General features: G+C 42.5%; 1 protein-coding gene across 15 annotated transcripts in view; it reads right to left on the reverse strand.

The window, feature by feature from the left end:
* PITPNM2 (phosphatidylinositol transfer protein membrane associated 2) overlaps positions 1–18,988 on the reverse strand; it is a 191,432-nt gene that overhangs the window by 66,781 nt on the left and 105,663 nt on the right. For all 15 annotated transcript variants that reach the window (XM_030582797.1, XM_030582795.1, XM_030582793.1 and 12 more), the window contains one exon: positions 828–1,042. In XM_030582797.1, the coding sequence (XP_030438657.1) occupies positions 828–1,042 (215 nt within the window). The remainder of the gene's footprint in view (positions 1–827; positions 1,043–18,988) is intronic.

Raw genomic sequence — 18,988 nt, forward strand, 5'->3', positions numbered from 1 at the left:
CCAGTGATTTTGCTTTGTTAACATTTTTTTCTTAGGCCAGAGCGTGGCCTCAGGATATGGTTTATATGGGAATGCTCTGCTACACTAAGACTCCAAGACCACAGATTATCTCCAATGTTAGGCTAAAAGTGACTGCTGCCCATCACGCTAATATCCAAATGCCTTTCAAATACAGTGAATGGCAACGGCAAAGTCCCTAGGGGGTCCCATGGAGTCTTTGGCTCTCTTCCCTTTTGGGGATTAAAAACTTTACTAGGTGTAGGGTTATTTCTTTTTTTTTAATTAATACATAATCAATAAATTAATAATAATAAAGCCCCCAGCATGTTAATATCTGAGAACCTCCAAAATATCTATTATTTTTATTTCTATCCTTAAATCTCTCTCTCCCCCACTTCTCCGACTCTCCAACCTAGAACAGAGTTGGGATGCAAAACCAATTTCACTTTTACTAGGCAGTGTTTGACATGCTGACCTTGCCATCTTCACATACATTTAAATATAATCTAAGTTAACGATCAGATATTTGCAATAGTTTATGGAACATGCAGGGTGACACACAAGATTCTGTGTAAAACATAATGATTTTCCACACTTCGGTGCACAACCGGGCTTCCACCTTTAGACAATGGGCCAGAACCTGAAGTCCTCACCAAGCCTACTCATACAAATCTCTGAGGACTGAGTAAGGATCTCAGGACTTGGCTCCAATGTTTCCCTAAAGAATGTTCATGGATACACAAGAGATGTCACTGTGACTCAGTCATGGCAAGTACAGTGATATTCAGTTCCTTTCAAAATCTAGGGAGGGCGACATGGAATAGTACCTTGTCCTTGTGTAAGGATATGCATTCCATGACTCCTCTTCAACTCTTAAAGCCGCCTTTGGCAGGATAGACCGAAACCAACTGGGTATATGCATACCAATATGGTACACTTTGTGTGTATATTGCCCAATGCCACCAGGACCATCCGTGTACGGCCTATTTTCCAGGATCTCCACTCCACTGCCTTCTCCACATGTCTCTTCTCTGCTCTTTTTCTGAAAGGAAAAGACACCACTGTTTTTACTTGTACACATTTTACATACTACTTGCTCAAAGCAGGTTAACTTGAGAGATGGCATTTAACCCTACATGAACGGACTGATATTCAACAACAGCCACTAACCACCAACAAATAAGACCATAAGAATGGCCTTTCTGGTCAGACAAAAAGTCCATCCAGCCCAGTATCCTGCCTTTCGACACGGACCAGTGCTAGGTGCCCCAGAGGGAATGAACAGAACAGGCAATTATCAAGTGATCCATCCCCTGTTGCTCATTCACAGATTCTGGCAAACAGAGTCTAGGGACACCATTCCTGCACAGAAATTCCTCACTGCAGTCACCCAATGGTCTCATATCACCACATGCTACCCCCAGAATCAGAGAGATTATAAATGGAAGAGACCTACTGGATCATCTTATTTATCCACTAACCAAAGCAGGAAGGCAGGTATGGTCTATTAGACACCAACTCAGGCCAAAACCCTAGTGCAGGACAGCCTGGAAACTGTGAAGAAGTTAAATCAAGATCCAAACCCAAATGTCACAGGCAACTCCCCGATCTATAATAGGCTGAATCAAAGCTTTGTATTCAAACACTCTGAAGTCTAGATTCAGATCTGAATTGATCAGACCACACCACATAACCTTTTCCATTACCAGAAGTAGCAGAAATTGGGTTTTGCCTGCTTTGACGTGTATTTTTGCAATGTTACATCAGAGTGACAAAACAACAAATATTAGCTGCAACATCACAATGCAATATATAGGCAGAAAATGTAGCATTTAGTGGCATTTTCCTTTAATGATCTGACAAGAGACAACTCTTTAAGAACAGCCTGAAGAATACACCCTGATAATTAAGATATTTATAGAAAAAATATATTAAATTGGCCAGAATGCACAGAGCACCCTCTGGCAGCTTCCATATCCAGGCTTATGTTGAGAACTCTCCCAAACCCTGGCAGCATTCATTTAATAAGAAAACCTAAATTCAATGCCTGAAAGACAGAGAGACCCAAAATGTTTGTGCACTTCTAACACACATGCTGCAGTGGGTAGGATAATGCAGGGACTTTGGTATTTCAGAACACCTAACTCATTGTCTTTGTTTGTTTTTTAAAGAGCACTGGGAAATTAACAAATTGGAATTAGTAGTCCAAACTGACTGTAAAAGATACCGCAATACTGACCCTTTCTTTCTGGCAGAAAAACAACGTGAAAGGAAACATGGTTTAACAAAAAGCGATTAATAAGGTGCAGAAGATCAGAATCTGCGTTTGAGGACAAAAACAACAAGCAAAGAAGAGCTATACACTTTCCAACCAAGTCTCGAAGCATTTTAAATCCTCCCCTCCCCCTGATAACAGACAAAAAAAAAATCTAAATATGAAAATGTTTTGGGTCTTGTCTTTTGTAAATTGTGATATGCAGTTTAGAGAAGCACATTTGTAAAAATAATCTATAGAGAGAGCATTGAGCTTGCTGTTAATTAAACACACATCCTCTTAAAACAAGTTACTGTCTTTCAGTGCTTATGTAAGCAGTGGCCAAGTCCTGTCCAAACATTTATGACAATAACATTAAATAATGTTGATGACCTAAACATTTTGTAATTTCACAACGTAGCAGGTCTAAGAAAAGGCAGCAACCCAGCAGGCATGGCAAATATGTTAGACAGAATAATAGCAGAGATTAGGGTGACCAGATGTCCCTATTTCATAGGGATAGTCCTGATATTTGGGGATTTTTCTTCTATAGACGCTTATTACCTCCCACCTCATCCCCATTTTTCATACTTGCTGTCTGGTAACCTTAGTAGAGCATCTGGTCTGAAGAACTGATGAAAATTATGGTGCCCTAGAGTTTCATTACATGGCAGTAGTACATTGAAATGTGAACCAGCAGGGGAAACACGGATGACATATTTAGTGCAAATTCACACCATGTAAAACCCTGCGTTGGCTGCCTTGAGACCTACCACTAGAGATGATAAAGTCTCCAAGAACTCAGAATCAGATAATAGCTCCCTGCTCTGGGCTGAAACATGAAATAGCCTGAGTGAGCATCCTCAGTTCTCACTGAAATCAGCACCCAGGATCAAGCCTGTTATCTCACACAAACACTTGCATTGGATTTGGATGCTGAAATGGTGATGATTTATGTGGCCCGTTTTTATAACCATAGCTGATACCAAGATTGTGTGTGTGTGGGGGGGGAAATCTAGGCTTTATTCTTGATAAAAGCATGTAATACCATATACTTTATATCATGTCAGTAAGCAAGTTAAGTCTGAGCACAGTAACTCCACTTTTGACTTTCTGCTAAAAGTTTCTCATTTCCCTGTAGTCTTTGAGAGAGCTATCCAATGGGCCAACCACTTCGGAGGCCCAACATCTGCATTTCTTACTCAGATGAGACTCCCATCGAATGGATCTGAAAGTTGTGCAGTAGTAAAGGACTGTCTATAGATGCCCTGCACAGCAGGGCATTTTCTTTAATAAAATACCAACTGCCTACCCTGTAGCAAGTTTGAGACAGGATGGAATCAGGCCCAGGTGTCATCATGGCAAAAGACCTTTGCTTTCTCATATTGTATTTACTGTCTGTATAAACTGTATGAACTTCTGCAGGGCTTGAACTGGGGGAAAAAGCAGCTGTATTCTTCCAAGCTCCACCCACTAGGCAAGCCACAGTGACATGCCACTCAACAGCACATTGCACAGATATTCAAAATATGATCAAGCAGGCTCTGCTGGGCTCCTTCCTTGCTGGGTTCAGAATCACCTTGGGCAGGCTGGATTAAGGCAAAGCAGGCACAACTGCCACGTACCAAGGGCTCCAGCTCCCAGAGCATTTAAAGAGAGTTATGTTTCTAGTCCTCATGCTTACAGCTGCCGTTAGCTAGGAAGGAAGCCACCTGGCCCCACACCCAACACCAGCACAGACTTATCCCTCACTGCCTGGAAGGCTGGGTAAGGGGCTGGTTGACAGAGGGCTTGCAGGTGCCTTGCTGGGCTCTGAAATATTTGCTCCCCCTTGGTGGGTCTCAAATGTATCCAACCTCTGCTCCTCCCCTCTGACATGGTGGCTCCATGGCTCAGATAGGGGCAGGGTGTGCATGTGAATGGTGCTCCTCTCCCAAACACCAATCAATTAAATGAGACTCCACTCAGAGTACACTGTGCAAATCTGTGATCCTCCTTCTCCTCCCTTACTTACATCAACAGCAGTGAAATAGCTAACAATGGTGACATTTAAAATAGCATCACCAGACATCTGAGTTGCTAGCCCACTGAGGCGAATGGGGCAGCCCACACTTCCCAGAGCTACTGTTTCAGGCTCTCTGCAGATACAGGCAGGAATCCATGTCTTGGTTGAACTGTGCTCGTGTTTTCAATATAGGTGAAGAAGAGCTCTCTGTGGCTCAAAAGCTTGTCTCTCACTAACAGAAGTTGGTCCCATAAATAGGGTGATCATATTTCTTAAAGTAAAAACAGGATAGCCCAGGGTTTTGCCAAGCTGCCCCCACCTCACCTCACCTCCCCCGCACACCTCCCCAAGCACAGGGCTCACCAGAGCTGCCCTCCCCATCTTGCCTGAGCCTTGTGCTGCTTGCAGCTGGGCTTGGGGCTGACTGCCTGAACACCTTGCTGGCCCTTCTTGATTTACTAGAGCCTAGAGTTTGCAGTGTGTTACCTGAAAATTCCCAGGATTATCAGTTTCCTAGGAAGAATCCCCAGCTACAATGAGGTGAGTGATCGTAAAAGGGTGCGTAAAGGGACGGCCAGGACAGAGCTGAAAAAGGGGGTCTGTCACGGCCAAAGTGGGACGTAGGGTCACCCCACTCACAAAAGATATGACCACACCCACCGTGTCTCTCTCAGGTTTTCTAGACTGTCTCCACCACTATTAGGGCTAGAGACTCAGGTTATGGCTACACTACAGAGCGTGCAGCTGCGCCGCTGCAGCATTAGTAGGGGAGATGCTGTAAGCTGAGGGGCGAGAGCTCTCCCATCGACTTAATTATTCCAGCCCCTGCAAGCAGCGGTTGCCATGTCAGCGAGCGAAACTTTTCCGCCAACAAAGCACTGACTCTTACCTTGCTGTAACTTAGGTAACTAAGGGGGGCTGGTTTATTCACACCCCTGAGCGATGTAAGTTATACCCATGTAAGCTGTAACGTGTACAGAGCCTTAGCTTTCACGTAAAAAGGTACTATCTGCTATGCTTGATCAGCTCCTTGTAAAACAGGCCTCTCCTTCCTTATCAGACAAAATTAACAATTCCCTGGAAGTAATTTGCATGCCTTTCGCTGAGTATCCTAAGCATCTATAAATGTTGTGATTCAAAAACTGTTGATTCTCTGCCAGGAAGAAATCTCTTACTTTTGAGATTGCCCAGCGACCAGTTTCACTGGTCTTACTCCACCAAGCAACAAGTTGTGTATGGACAGTGGGACCAGATCCATCCCTGGGGTCACTCTACGGTGACACCAGGTGTGAAGTTAGCTCCAGGATGGTTTATAAACGCGTTACTGAAAAGGAGAGTCATTTTCTTACATTCAGAAACAGCTAATTAGTGACAGGCAGTTTGTCAAGAATGGGCCCAACATGAACAACAATCCCTCTCTGCTTCAGAGTCCAATGATACCGCAATCATCACAATACACAGCCAAGATTAAAACTCTCTACTTTTTCTTTGCAATTAAGTTACTTTGTCACAATTGACTTGGTGTTACAAAAAATTGTCTGGTTTGTGTTGTATGGTTGGTACAATGGTGACCCTGTAATACTATTTAGTTTTGTCATAGAGAAATAGTTGCATTAGCATCGGCACTGTTATTGCCTATGCTCCCCTGTACTTGCAATAGGAAATACCTATAAGCACAGGCGCCAATTTTCCAAAGTGTCGGGGTGCTCAACTCCTGGCTCTGCCCCAGGCCCCACCCCTTTCTTCCCCCCCCCACCCTGCCTCTTCCCATCCAGTTCCACCCCCTCCCCCGAGTGCGCCGCAGCCTCACTCCTCTCCCCTCCCCGCCCCCGCAAGCTTCCTGCATGCCATGAAACAGCTGATTGTGGTGGGCAGGAGGAGTAGGAAGGGAGGAGGAGGCACTGATTGGTGGGGCCCACTGGCAGGCGGGAGGTTCTGAGGGGGTGGGGGGAAGCTGATAGGGGGCTGCTGGTGGGTGCACCCATCATTTTTTCCCCATGAGTGCTCCAGCCCCGGAGCACCCTTAGAGTTGGCGCCTATGCCTATAAGACTGCCAACAATGAGGTAAAATCATTTAGTTCTTCAAGGCGACTGACTGGTTTTTAAGGGTGATGGGACAGGTGACATTGGGCCATGGCACATCCTAGTCATGGGTGAAAGGGGATTCTCTCTTCTGCTGCATAGGTGCTCAGGGGAAGTTGTTGCCTGGAAAATGGGGAGAATGCCTTTAGGAAGGCTGGGCTCCACGTCCAGCAGTCATCAGCCTGGATTGAGCCCAAGCAGGGGCACTTTCCACTGGTCTACTGGGTGACCTTGTCACTTCCCCTCTCTGTGCCTCAGTTTCCCTTTCTTTAAAATGGGGCTAATGATACTGACCTCCTTTGTAAAACATTTGGAGATCTACTTATTCTGAAAAGCTAAGCATTGTTATGATACGAGAAAATTTCCAATTCCTTTTGTTTCCATGAACTCGTTCCGTTTTCTCCTTACAAACATTATCCCAGAGGAAAAGACTCCTGCCGACTGTGACTGTGTGTTTTACTAGAATCATTAAAAAGCTTATGAGTGACCACTGTATATCTAGCTGGACACTGTGCAACTGTGCACAGATCAGGATTTACTATTTCATAGGTCAACCTTGCTACCTCTGGCATAGGTGTGCAATGGAAACACTGCATGGAAGATGGTGGGCCATGAGGGGATGCAGACATGCTATGCTCCTCCCGCCCTCCCTCATGTGATCCCCTTTATGGCACCATGAAGAAGGGTTGGTGGTAAACAAGAGATATGGGCAGTGAATCCATGAGCTGCGTAGATCCACCAGTCAAAATGCCTGGGTAGCGGGGCTTGCAGAGCACCACAGCCAACTGCTATAGCCCAAAGTCTGGAGTGACTGTGGCTAATTCACACCCAGCTTTCAGCCACACCAGCCCTTCCACCTAACCTCTGTGGGTGGGCTTTGCAGCTGGATGAGAGTTTGGCCCTGCTTTGTGTAGTGCATATCTGCTCCTCTTGCGTGTAGGTTATTTGCACAAGCTATGTTGATATGCAGCAAGTACATTTTTCTATTAAATATAAATGAAAACTGAAGACACGCTGCACTTTGCTCAATAAAATTAAAGCAAGGCCTGAACCACAGACCTGAGATCTGGAAATGAATTTTCAGGGGAGTTTGGAGCCAGGATTCTGGGTTGGTCCAAAGGGTACTAAAAACTCAAAACATGAGTTACCGTGCACCATCCAGTCAGGCACAGTGAGAAGGACGGAACCATCACAAAAACAAAACAAAACAAACCCGTCACTGAATTCCTTTAGCAGTACCCTGTGAAAAGCTCCTATGCTTTCCATTAGACTACAGGAAAAACCTACGTAACCAGAATGGTTTGGCAAGGACAGATCTGGTTAGACTGAGAACAGTGCAATTTCCTAACTCGATTATAAAGCAGTCGCTTTAGTCATGAGATGAATTCACTCATTGTTCAAGTAAAGGCATCAGTAACATGCTCTGACACAGCCGAGAAGATACCCTATACCCGTGCTCAATTTACAAGTTTACAAGTTATACTGCATCACTGGCTTTGATAACGAGAGAGCAACTTGCTTTTCAACTGTGTAGCCTTTTCATGTCTGTTGTGACTCCTTGCCATATTCTGAAGAGATGTTTATTACGTGGAACAGGTCGGTAAACAACAATTAAAAAATAATAATTGATTAGGAAAATGTTTGGTTTGAGCAGCATCTGGCAAGCCTTTGCTGCTGAATGTTAGGTTGCTGGGAGCTGCAGATGTGCAGGCATTTGAGGTTGGGGCTCTTTAGATACTAATTTAACAGGACTTGTATCCTTATAAACTTCAACCTTTTAATGATTAACTTTTGAGATTACTACCTGGAACTAACTGCTAACAACATTACATCTCATCTTTCCATACACATCTGGGGAAATGTCCCCAGCAAATTCAAATAGCAGCTAACAACCTTTAGATACTAGTTCATCTAAGCCATAATCACAGTAAACCCTCTTATATTATATTACAACAGGAAATCCAGTCATCCCTTTAGAACTCTCTCTCTTCTGCTGATGACACTCCATGTTCCGTACAGCGCCATCAATAGCTTTCCAGGACAGATGGTGACACAGAGCCCTTCCAGCTAAATTACTCGTAACAGGGAATCCAGAGAAGCAGATGCACCATGATTAGCAAGAACGCCAGTTACTTAAAGGCTTCTATTAAAATAAATCACTTGGCACAGCAGCACAAACATGGGACACAGCACATGACCTCACAACAACAATTATGGAATGAGTAATTCCAATGAATGTCATTTAAATATCAGGCTAAGGATTCAGATTAAGGATTAAGTACAAGATTAAGAGTTAGTATATTTAAATTAGAGGCTGTATCATGTCCTATAAAATGGAATGATAATATAGCTTTTATGTACAGCTTTTCATTTTCAAAACTGTTTGAACATTAACTAATCCACAACCCAATTATGAGGTCATCATCATCAAATGAGGAAACAGACACAGAGAAGTTAAGTGATTTGTCCAAGACCAAAGACAGTGTTAATGTCAGAGCCAGGATTAGAACTCAGAACTTCCTGAATATCAGAGTAATCAAAAAACCTTGAAATTTAGATCCTAAATGGATAGGTTCTCATTGCAGCAATGTATATAGGCAGCAGACAGATATAACGACCCTATGACTGTAAGAGTCCAAGACCAAGAACATATAGAAAAGCTACAAGCATTGACAATTAAAGTACAATCCACCTGTCCAAATTATTTTCTAGTTGTCAACATGTTCTGAAGGTGGGGGCTGCCTTTTTAGTTGACACTGTGAAATCAAATAATCAGAGCACTATGAATCATGGGGGGAGACTTGATTAGGTTGCCCTATTCTTAATGCTACAGTTTCCAGTGTCTGTCATTGCTGTACTAAGCAGCAGGCCAGTCTTGTTCACAACCTGATTTTGCAGTCCAGAGCTGGGGAGGTGGATAATGACATACAAGCAGGAGGAGATAGTGATGTGTCTTCACCGCAGTTGCTCAAAAACAGGCACTTCTCCTCACTCCTTGAAGGCAAATAAGGTCAAAGGCTCTCATGTCTTAGAAAGTGATTTATTCTGCTGATGAATTTCAGGATGGGCCTCTAGCCTCCGCTCCTAGAAGTTCAGAGAGTTTGATTAAAATCCTACCTGGACAGTCACAGGGATTGCTCTCCTGGGTCAGTGGAACAGGGTGGACACCCTCCCTTCACAGTCCACAGAGCACCCCTCTCCACCGAATACACCCTGTCCAGAGCAGGTAGCAAGGATGTACTGAGGACCAGCAGAGATTAGGTAGCTGGGATTGTGAGCCAGCAATGTATATCGGCTACTGATCTTCCCTGGGAAGGAGGCTGGAAGGCCACAGAGCCTGCAGAAGCAGGAGGCGGGGAGGGAGGGAGGCATTATTTTGCTTGCTGCCCTTAATGATTGTGAAAGACCTCCCCAGCCTAAGGATACTAGACACAGGAATCCTCCTGGGGTTTTTCTGCTCCTTTTTTAAGGCCTAATAAATGCAGCCCTAATCCCAAGCAGTGGGGAAGTTTTGCAGGCAAACAACACTCAGTGTCCAGTGTCTGTAAGGCGAGGAAACCCAGGCCCACTACCGCATACTTACGCCGAGAGCAGGAGAACAAATCCTGCCGACTAACTGGTAATTTCACTTTACCCTAATAAATGCCTTTCAGGATAGGTAAATTCCAGCCTCATTATCAAGTTCTGCACTATCTAATATAACAAGTATTCAGCATAATCACAATCCTAATCACACTGAATCTCTTTATTTCTTTTCTTCTTTCCTTATCCCTCTTCTTTCCTTAACACTCAAAATGCTTGACTCTCAGAGATGGGATTAGATGAGACACAGTCAGATCTCAGCCATTTTCAGTTCTTTTGATCTCTGCATAGCAGCCTAGATTTGGAGGTATAAATAATCATAATAATAATAATAATAATAGATATAACGACCCTATGACTGTAAGAGTCCAAGACCAAGAACATATGGAATAATAATAATCTGTTGTCATTACATGACATAGCTTTGCTGTGTAACTAGGGATGCCAGTGGCATAATGGAATAGGAACCCTGTAAAATGAGGTTGGGTCAAACCCTCTCATTTGCATCTCTACAATACCACACTGCTTGGGGAGATTTGGAAAAATATAATTTTTTGAACTAGTGGCCCCTTCTTTAGAGGCTGGCAAATAACCTCCTTCTTATTCATACCAAAATGCTTTAGCTGGTAATCAGCGTAAAATTTGTTGTGCTTTCAGAGCACATTCGAACCCAAGAACTCAAAGCACCTCACTTAAGGTATTAAGCCTCACAACATTTCTATAAGGTAGGCAAACATTAATTAGTTCCATTTTACAGATGGGGAACTGAAGCACTGCAGGGTGAAGTGACTTGCTCAGGGTCACACAGGAAGTCTTTGGCAGGCCTGAAATAGAACTCTTATCTCGCAATGCCCAGAAGAACTTTACCAGCAGAACTTGCTTGTCCTTCACTTCCTCAAAGTGAATTTAAATGGACAGTGGGTAGAACTCGCTTGTTACACCAATTCCAGTCTTCTAGGATCATGCAGAGCTCATCTCGGTCTGCTTTAACATGGCTTGTGATATCAAAAAGACTTCCACAAAGATCTATTTTAGGTCATTCAATTTACATAACTAATTTGCTTAATGAAAGCTTCCAGCAGTAAGTTGTGCATGCAGATGATTTTGCAATCTATACTCTGTAGATGTATACATTATTGTGTTTGCCATTTATATTTCAACGTGACTCATGAGAGATATTGATGATAGGATGATCCTAAACAAATCAATCCTATTCATCATGCTTTGCTTTCAGGGTAAAAATGTACCTTATTTTGACTCTAAAAACTGTAGATCCATAGTACAGTTTACAGTGAAACTAACAATGAAGAGACAGATTTCTCAATCTTTGGATTCATTTGAGGGTTTTTTTGTTTTTGTTTTTAAGTATAATTTGCTACTTCTAGCAAAGCTATTGTGCTGCAGAGAACAGTAAGAAAAGTGTAAGCTGTATACTAATAATAGGAGTCCAAGACATTGTTCTAGCTTTTTATAATAAATTATGAAGTTTTAACTTGTTTACCATTGATTGTGGTTTACAGATGTAACCCTCAATCATATCTAAATAAATTAGACATTTATAACAGGCTGACCTGGTTTTGTTTTACAATAAAGTTTCTTCATACATGACTGTGACATTTATACAGACTTGCTTTTCATGGGAGATGAGGGGTTTTGGTTTGAACATGTGTAACGTACAATGCAAAGATTGACAGTATTATACTTGATAAAACCGAGGGTCCATATATAATGAAGACAGTCTGTTCTCTGAGAACAATAACCAAGGGGTTTCTGTAACTCCATAAGGTTTGTCTCCAGTTTGGTGACTGGAAGTTTTGATCCTCTGCTTCACTTTTACTGAAGTAACTGCTGGGATTTTTTAAAATTCGGTGTGAATTTAAGACTGGTAGAAGGTGCCAGAGCGATCGTCCTGGAGAATGAAGGCATCTATTTACCCACAGAAATGGGTAAGGCAGCACTGGGGCAAACTTCCCCAGACTGACCTGCCAACACACTCAATCCTAACCCTGGTAAGGCAGAGTGGGAATTTATACTGCATGGCCAATTCCATTTCTGATTTGTTGTTGTGATTAGGCAAGCAGGAAGGGCGCTAATTAGACTCCAGTGTGGAGTAGTGTGTATGTGTGATGTGAACACCTGGCCATTGGGAACTGCACTGAGATCAAATTCATCCTTCAGAGTCCACTGAACAACAAGATGGTAGCAACCACCAGTCACCAGTGGCTTAGCCAGCTCTGTAATATCCTATCACCAATCAGACACTGATTCCTTTCCGTTTAAAAGTACTGTCTGAGGGAAAACATCCCAATGGCCAGCCAAAAGGACAGAAAACATTCCTCACTGCCACTGTAACATGTGCGCCCTGGGACCTCCACGGAATCAAGCACAACCCCCACAGTAACTTCATACTAATTTGATTATTAGCAGTTGAATGTCCTTAGTCAATGGTGAATTCAGTGTCCCGAACACTTGCACAGTATTCCTCCTCTTCCCATCACTATCTGCCATGATAAGTGAAAGCCATCTGCTCTCCGGCCATTCGCTGTCTCTTCCAGGCATGGAGCACTGTGCTTATGGTGGGGGCTGCTTGTGTGGAGAAGGGGACATTCTGCCAAAGGATGCTGCTGAATTTCACAGTGTCACAATCTCTCCTAATGTCACGATCACATGTAGTACAATCTCCCTGGAATCCAGAATGGTCTTTTCCTGAGTCTTGGCAGTATTGCCAATCCCGATTCCCGAGCGCGAGCCAGGCCCCCAACAAAGCATTATTTAAAATAATAGCAATAAAAACTTTAGGGTTCTTTTTTGTTTGCCATTTGGTTACTGTGCTTTTAGAGTGCACTTAGCCCACACTTTCAAACTTTTCTCCAACAACCATAAAGTGAGTGTTCAATATCCTTTTATAGCTGCTGCCTGGAAAGCTCGGTCAAGTAATAGGTAGCACAGTCACTCAGCCTAACTCATGCATCTGGGCCTATTGTGACCATGACATTTATACAGACTAGCATCCAGGCACCACAAATAAATGGAACGATGACAGACATAAGGGTCTGGGCATAGTTGCTGGGAGCCATAATTAAATGGAAACCGAAGCCCACTGATACAGTTATTGGAAAAATACCTGAAGGTCTTGCAACTAATGCATAGTTTATTTGTAATACACTTTTCCAGGGTAGGGTTTGTCATTTCCCAACAACACGTACTGCGATTATATGCGCACCCATGGGTGTATCATTTTTATCCTCAGCTGTCTCCTGCTGTGGTATGAGTCAGTCCTGTGTTTTGTTAATTATTCCTTTTTGATCATTTGATCTGACATCTAATTCATTATGAGCAATCTGCTTTCACCACCAGCAATCTTCTGTCTGCTGGATACAGATACTATTAGTCCAGGTATCATTCACAGCTGGCAGTTAGTTAATGTCTGCAGGTTCCCCCGAAATCATGTAATTAAATAGGAGAACAAAATGTCATTTTGCCCTAAAAATATATCTGGGCAGGGAGGTAGGGGAATTATTTGTATGAAACAATATTAAACTAGGTTTTTAAAACAAGGCATCCAGTATTCCATCAAGACCTGGAGTACCCAATGAAAATGTAAGTAAACTAATTAGGTTAATGTTGGAGGGAAAAAAACCACCTCCAGAGTCAAAAGGGGTGGGGGAGATGCTAATAAGGCCACACTTATCTCAGCCAAGGAGATAAACTTCTTGTGTGTTAGTGACAAGCCCATCTCTCAGTGAAGAGGAATCTTTCTGGAAGTAACTGAAATCAAAACCAAAATTGAAATTTTATCAGCACATAATGTGCTCTTATGACAAGATTAAAAACACAACATAAAGACCAAATTGCAATCTATATGAATAAGAAAGTTACATATACTGTAGTAAATGCATTACAATTGATTAAATGCTGTGGTATATAATAATTACTAAATGTTTATTTACTGGCTTCTCTACGGCACTCATCATCCTGGCAATCAATTACCTCTCAAACATTACCAAATTTAGCCTCAACACAGGATGGGAATTACAATGGAGAATGTGCGGTATAGAAAATTCAAGAAATTTGAACACGTACATCTGTGGCCAAAATGGGATTAAAACCCAGATCTCCCAAGTCCCAGTCCAGTGCTTTAACCACAAAGCCATCCTTCCTCTAGCATACTACTGCTATAAGCTTATATAGGGCCTTCTGGTGAAGTAAGCAAGTCTAATTATTCCCATTTTGCAGGTGGGTAAGCAGAGGCTTAATGGATTTACCCAAGGTCACTTGACAAATCATTACTAAAGCTGGGACAGAGCACAGGAGAAGAGTGTCTCCCCATTACCTCACCCACCCTTAGGCAAAACCCTCCAACACAGGGAGGTTTATCAGTACCTGTGAGCCTGCTCTATTAGTTGTGCATTGATATTGTGCTCTTCACTGTATAAGACACACCTACAAAAATAATTAATGCACTGTGCAGCTTATGCTCGTTAGAAGTAATGTAGCTGGAGGTCAAATCACAATTAAAAACCTTTGCGTTTTGTTATTTCTCCAAATACAGAGAGTGCCATGAATTACTGTACACTTATAACTAGAGGTCCCTACGTTATAAATCAAATCCCATTACAATTTCCCATTTTCTCCAGTAATCACACTCATATCCTCTTAAGAGTTATGGACACCACCAGACCATGCTTTTGTGTGCATGCATCATGTTACAGTTACAGGCAACCTTAAGCTGCAGCATCTGTTTCCATGGCAATGGGACTGCATCAGCAATCCAGTGGGTTTAGTTTAGGCCATCTACACACAAATCATTATTAATATCAAACTGAGCTATGTCACCAGTATCCATGGTACCCACAGAGGAGGTCTCCGTGTCCCCTTTGTGCTGTAACATGCATCCTTCATGCATGACACGAAATGATTTTAATTCAAGTAGTGCTGCGAAAAATAATATATTTAGAGGCAGCATTAACACATTCAGCAGAGGGAGGTTACTTTGAGTCACTCTAAGGAAGATCAGAACATGATGCTTGACAAGGGTATTTTGAGTTCTAGCCTGAGCACATTGTAAGTTACTCAGGAGCTGAAAACGTTCAATCACTGGGGGAGGGGGAAGTTACTGATAAGCCACTTGTTGAGTGTGTAAAGGCAAAACAGGCTGCTGTGATAAAGATCCCCCTTTTCTAGGTTTGATCACTCTCTGAGCAGCACACAGTGCATTGTTCCATCTGAACATTCCCCCCCCCCACTGGCACTCAGCCAAATGCCTCAACTATAAAGTCTGTACAAACACTGCTACTCTTCAGGCAAAACGATGAAGAAATCTAAGAATGCTCAGAGAAGGATGGCTGCAAAGTGAGAGAATTAAAAATATACAGATAGGATGAAACCCAGTAACATCACCATCAAGGGAATTGCTATTTTTCAGGCCTCTACAACAGATGCCCACATAGTACCGTGCTATTAATATGAAAACTCTCATAAGGATTGAGATTTTAACGGCCATTAAGATACAGGCCATTAGCACAGAGTTCACTATATCTATTCGTATATAAATCAAAACATCAGCCCAACAGCTCAGGACATGAGAGTTTGAAAGTCAACAAAATGCAGACCTTCATTACACAGGGTCTTATGATTAGGGGGCACAGGACTAGGGGTCAGTGCTCTTGGGATCTATTCTCAGGTTGGCCATAGACATCCCAAAGTATCCTTGGACAAATCACTTAACTGCCCAATCCCACAGTTTCCCTCAACAGTAAAATGAGAGTGTGGGTATGCTGAAATAAACTACAGATCACACCGTGCATCTGCTGGAAAATATATGAAGGATTTAAACAGTCAAACCTATTAAAAACTTAAATTGCTCCCAAAATCCCAGATGTGTCCTGGACTGGAGCTTCAAGTAAATTGGTTTCTTACTGTCAAGACTGTATTTAACATTTGGTTCCATTAAACCACCACAAGAGTTCACTTCCCTCTTGTTATGACATTGAAGGGGTTGTCTAGTGACCACTTACAGCTCTGTCCTGAGGAATGGTGTTCATGTACATCAGTGCAGGGGGGATAATTGGCGACAAAAAGGACAACATCTGAACTAAGATGCAAGCTATGTGCTGCTAATTTAAGAAAACAAAGTTAAAATTGGGTTTCTGATTCTGGCCCCTTCAGAGGCAAATTCAAAAGGCTGAACCAAGCAAGAGCTTAAGCCAGAATGACCAAGACAGCACTCTCACTTCAGTGTGAAGTGTCACTCCTGCTTGGGCTTGTAAAAATATCCTGCCTTGCATCACTAGACCACAAGAACCTTCTCTCACTTGGTTTTCAGCATGAAATCTGATAAAGGCTGTAATGAGATATAGCCAGATAGAAGCAGCAGCAGCACACAACCTCCCTGATGGCGTACAACCTCCCTGTCCCCCGAAAAAGAGACTGTTACTGTAGAAGCTGATGGGCAGATGAATACCTCTGTCGCCTGAGGCTTCAATACTCTTTGCCGCTTTCAAGACAAATGTTAAATGGCCAGGCTGAGAGCAGCAGGCCTTCACAAAAGAGTTCAGATGTAAGTGCAAGCCCAATTTGTACAAATACTATACGCACTACATTATTTAGAACAAGGACTGGCTATTAATGGAGCTCTTAGTACAACACACCATGATATTATGTGGGCAATCTGCTGTGCAAGTCTATAAATACTTAACAGCCTTAAAAGAAAACCATTCTTATACCTGTTCATAAATCACTCTGCAGTGCAAAGTCATACAACCACACTTTTGTTGGAGCTGGGCTGCCTGACGCACAGGAATGCAAAATGGAAATAACTTTATTATGAAGACACCTCAAACCTGCTTGCCCTACATGCTATATCTTTTAAACTGGCTGTTAACATTTCAGCTTCCATCTCCTGCTCAGTTTTTTAATTCTGTATGTCCTGCTTTTTCTTCTTCAAAGATCTGCACAACATTAACTGCTCGACAAAGCACCATCTGTTAGAAATACTCTCTCTATTTTACAGGTGGAGTAACTGAGGTAGGGAGATGAAGCACACTGCCCAAGGGGGCACAGTGCATCAGGGATGGGATGTGAAATCAAGAACTTCCGAATCTCAGCCTGACACTCAGACTGCTCCCTTCTACTTTGCAAACCAAACGCAACTAAAATTTTGCATTAAAATAAAAGCTTTTCTCCACAACTCCGATAGCTAGAAAGTTTCACTAAAAAAAATTACTGACATTCTCACAAAACATGACTCCAGGAGCTGGGGCTTTAAGAAAGATATAAAACACTGTGAGACTCTCAATAAAATGCCAAGAGTTACATCCTAACCCCAGACTAACATCACATATTGTGTCCTGCTCTTAGTGCTATAACCAAACCAGTTAATTAATATAAAATCAACCCTGATCTTCATTCTTTTGGAGCAAGGGACACAAACTGGTACTGATACAATGACTGCAAATAACACTATTTCCTGGTTGTGTAGCGCTTTTCAAACACTGCATGCAGACAATATTGCCAAGTCTTGCAGCTCTATTGTCAGCCTTTTGATATTTGGTGTTTTTCCCCATTTCCTGGAGTTAAGTGATTATGTGAGACAATCAGCTTTCATTTTAAAATAGTATGTTTCTCACCCTTACAGCTGCACAGAGAATCTTGAAAACATGGCCTGAGTACACCCTAATAGCCCCCCAAAAAACTCAAAACAAAAAAAAACAGAAGACTTTTAAAAACTGCATGATTTTGGGAGACCGACTCAGGATCTCTGAGCACTTCCAGTTGGCAATACTATGCAGATAGCAGGTTGAAAACGTGGATTTGGTTATGAGACCATTTTTTTGCTCTGAGAAAGGGACCTGCATTATTTCTGCTGCTGCTGTTGTTGTATAATAGTACTGATAAGTGGCAACTGCCTTCAAAACAGAAACATGCAAATGACCATCCTCCAAATGGCAAGGTATGCAAAACAGATAACTGCATCTTAATCAGTGGTATAAAAAGAAAAAAAGATTCAGAGAAAAACGATGACTTTTACAGTCACTGTCAGATCTTGGGTGCTTTAATCTGTGCCATGCTAGAGACAGATTTTGAAAGACAAGCCAACACTGGCATGGCATTGGAAGTCAGACAGATTACACAAACAGAAAAGGATCTGATTGACAGCATGAATATCAAGTGCCGGTTTGAGAAACAGGGTATATGGGGTAGCCTCGACAACTCAAAGAAGTAGCATTAGTGAAATAAGCCATATTGATAACAAGGAAAGTGAGTTCTCCTGTAGACGAGATGCAATGTATGCACAGGTTTCACCCACACTGCCAGTGTTTCTCCCTGTTCTGAAGTGTCCAACATCCAGAGATGAAAGAGTAGCTCATTCTCCAAACCCATTCCGTATTTTACCTATTTCCTGAGGCTGTCAACAAAGAGGGCTGGCCAGTGCTAAATGCAGTGGAGATTTTGCTGAGCTGGACTCCTGTCCACTAGAAATCAGACAGAATGCTAGGAATTCATTGCACAAACACACACTTAACTTCTTCAAATCCATTTTCAAGAACCAACAAGACTCTACTTGGCAGTTGCAAGCATCTCAGAGAATAACCCCGCCCAGATGATGAAGACAGCCTAGAAAAAAAAATGACAACTGAAGACTGACAGAATTCACAGTATATTTGGAGAAAGAAAAACAACAGAGTCAATACCAATCAAGCAGACAGGAGCAGCACAAATGAGATAAGATTCTCACCCTTGAAAGCACTGCCTGTTTTTCTGAGAAAACACAGCAAATTATAAAAGCAGCAAAGAGTTCTGTGGCACCTTATAGACTAACAGACGTTTTGGAGCATGAGCTTTCATGGGTGAATACCCACTTCGTCAGATGCATGCAGTGGAAATTTCCAGGGGCAGGTATATATATGCAGGCAAGCTAGAGATAATGAGGTAGTTCAATCAGCGAGGATGAGGCCCTGTTCTAGCAGTTGAGGTGTGAAAACCAAGGGAGGAGAAACTGGTTCTGTAATTGGCAAGCCATTCACAGTCTTTGTTTAATCCTGAGCTGATGGTGTCAAATTTGC

The sequence above is a fragment of the Gopherus evgoodei genome, chromosome 13 (assembly GCF_007399415.2).
Source record: "Gopherus evgoodei ecotype Sinaloan lineage chromosome 13, rGopEvg1_v1.p, whole genome shotgun sequence".
Lineage (NCBI taxonomy): Eukaryota > Metazoa > Chordata > Testudines > Testudinidae > Gopherus > Gopherus evgoodei.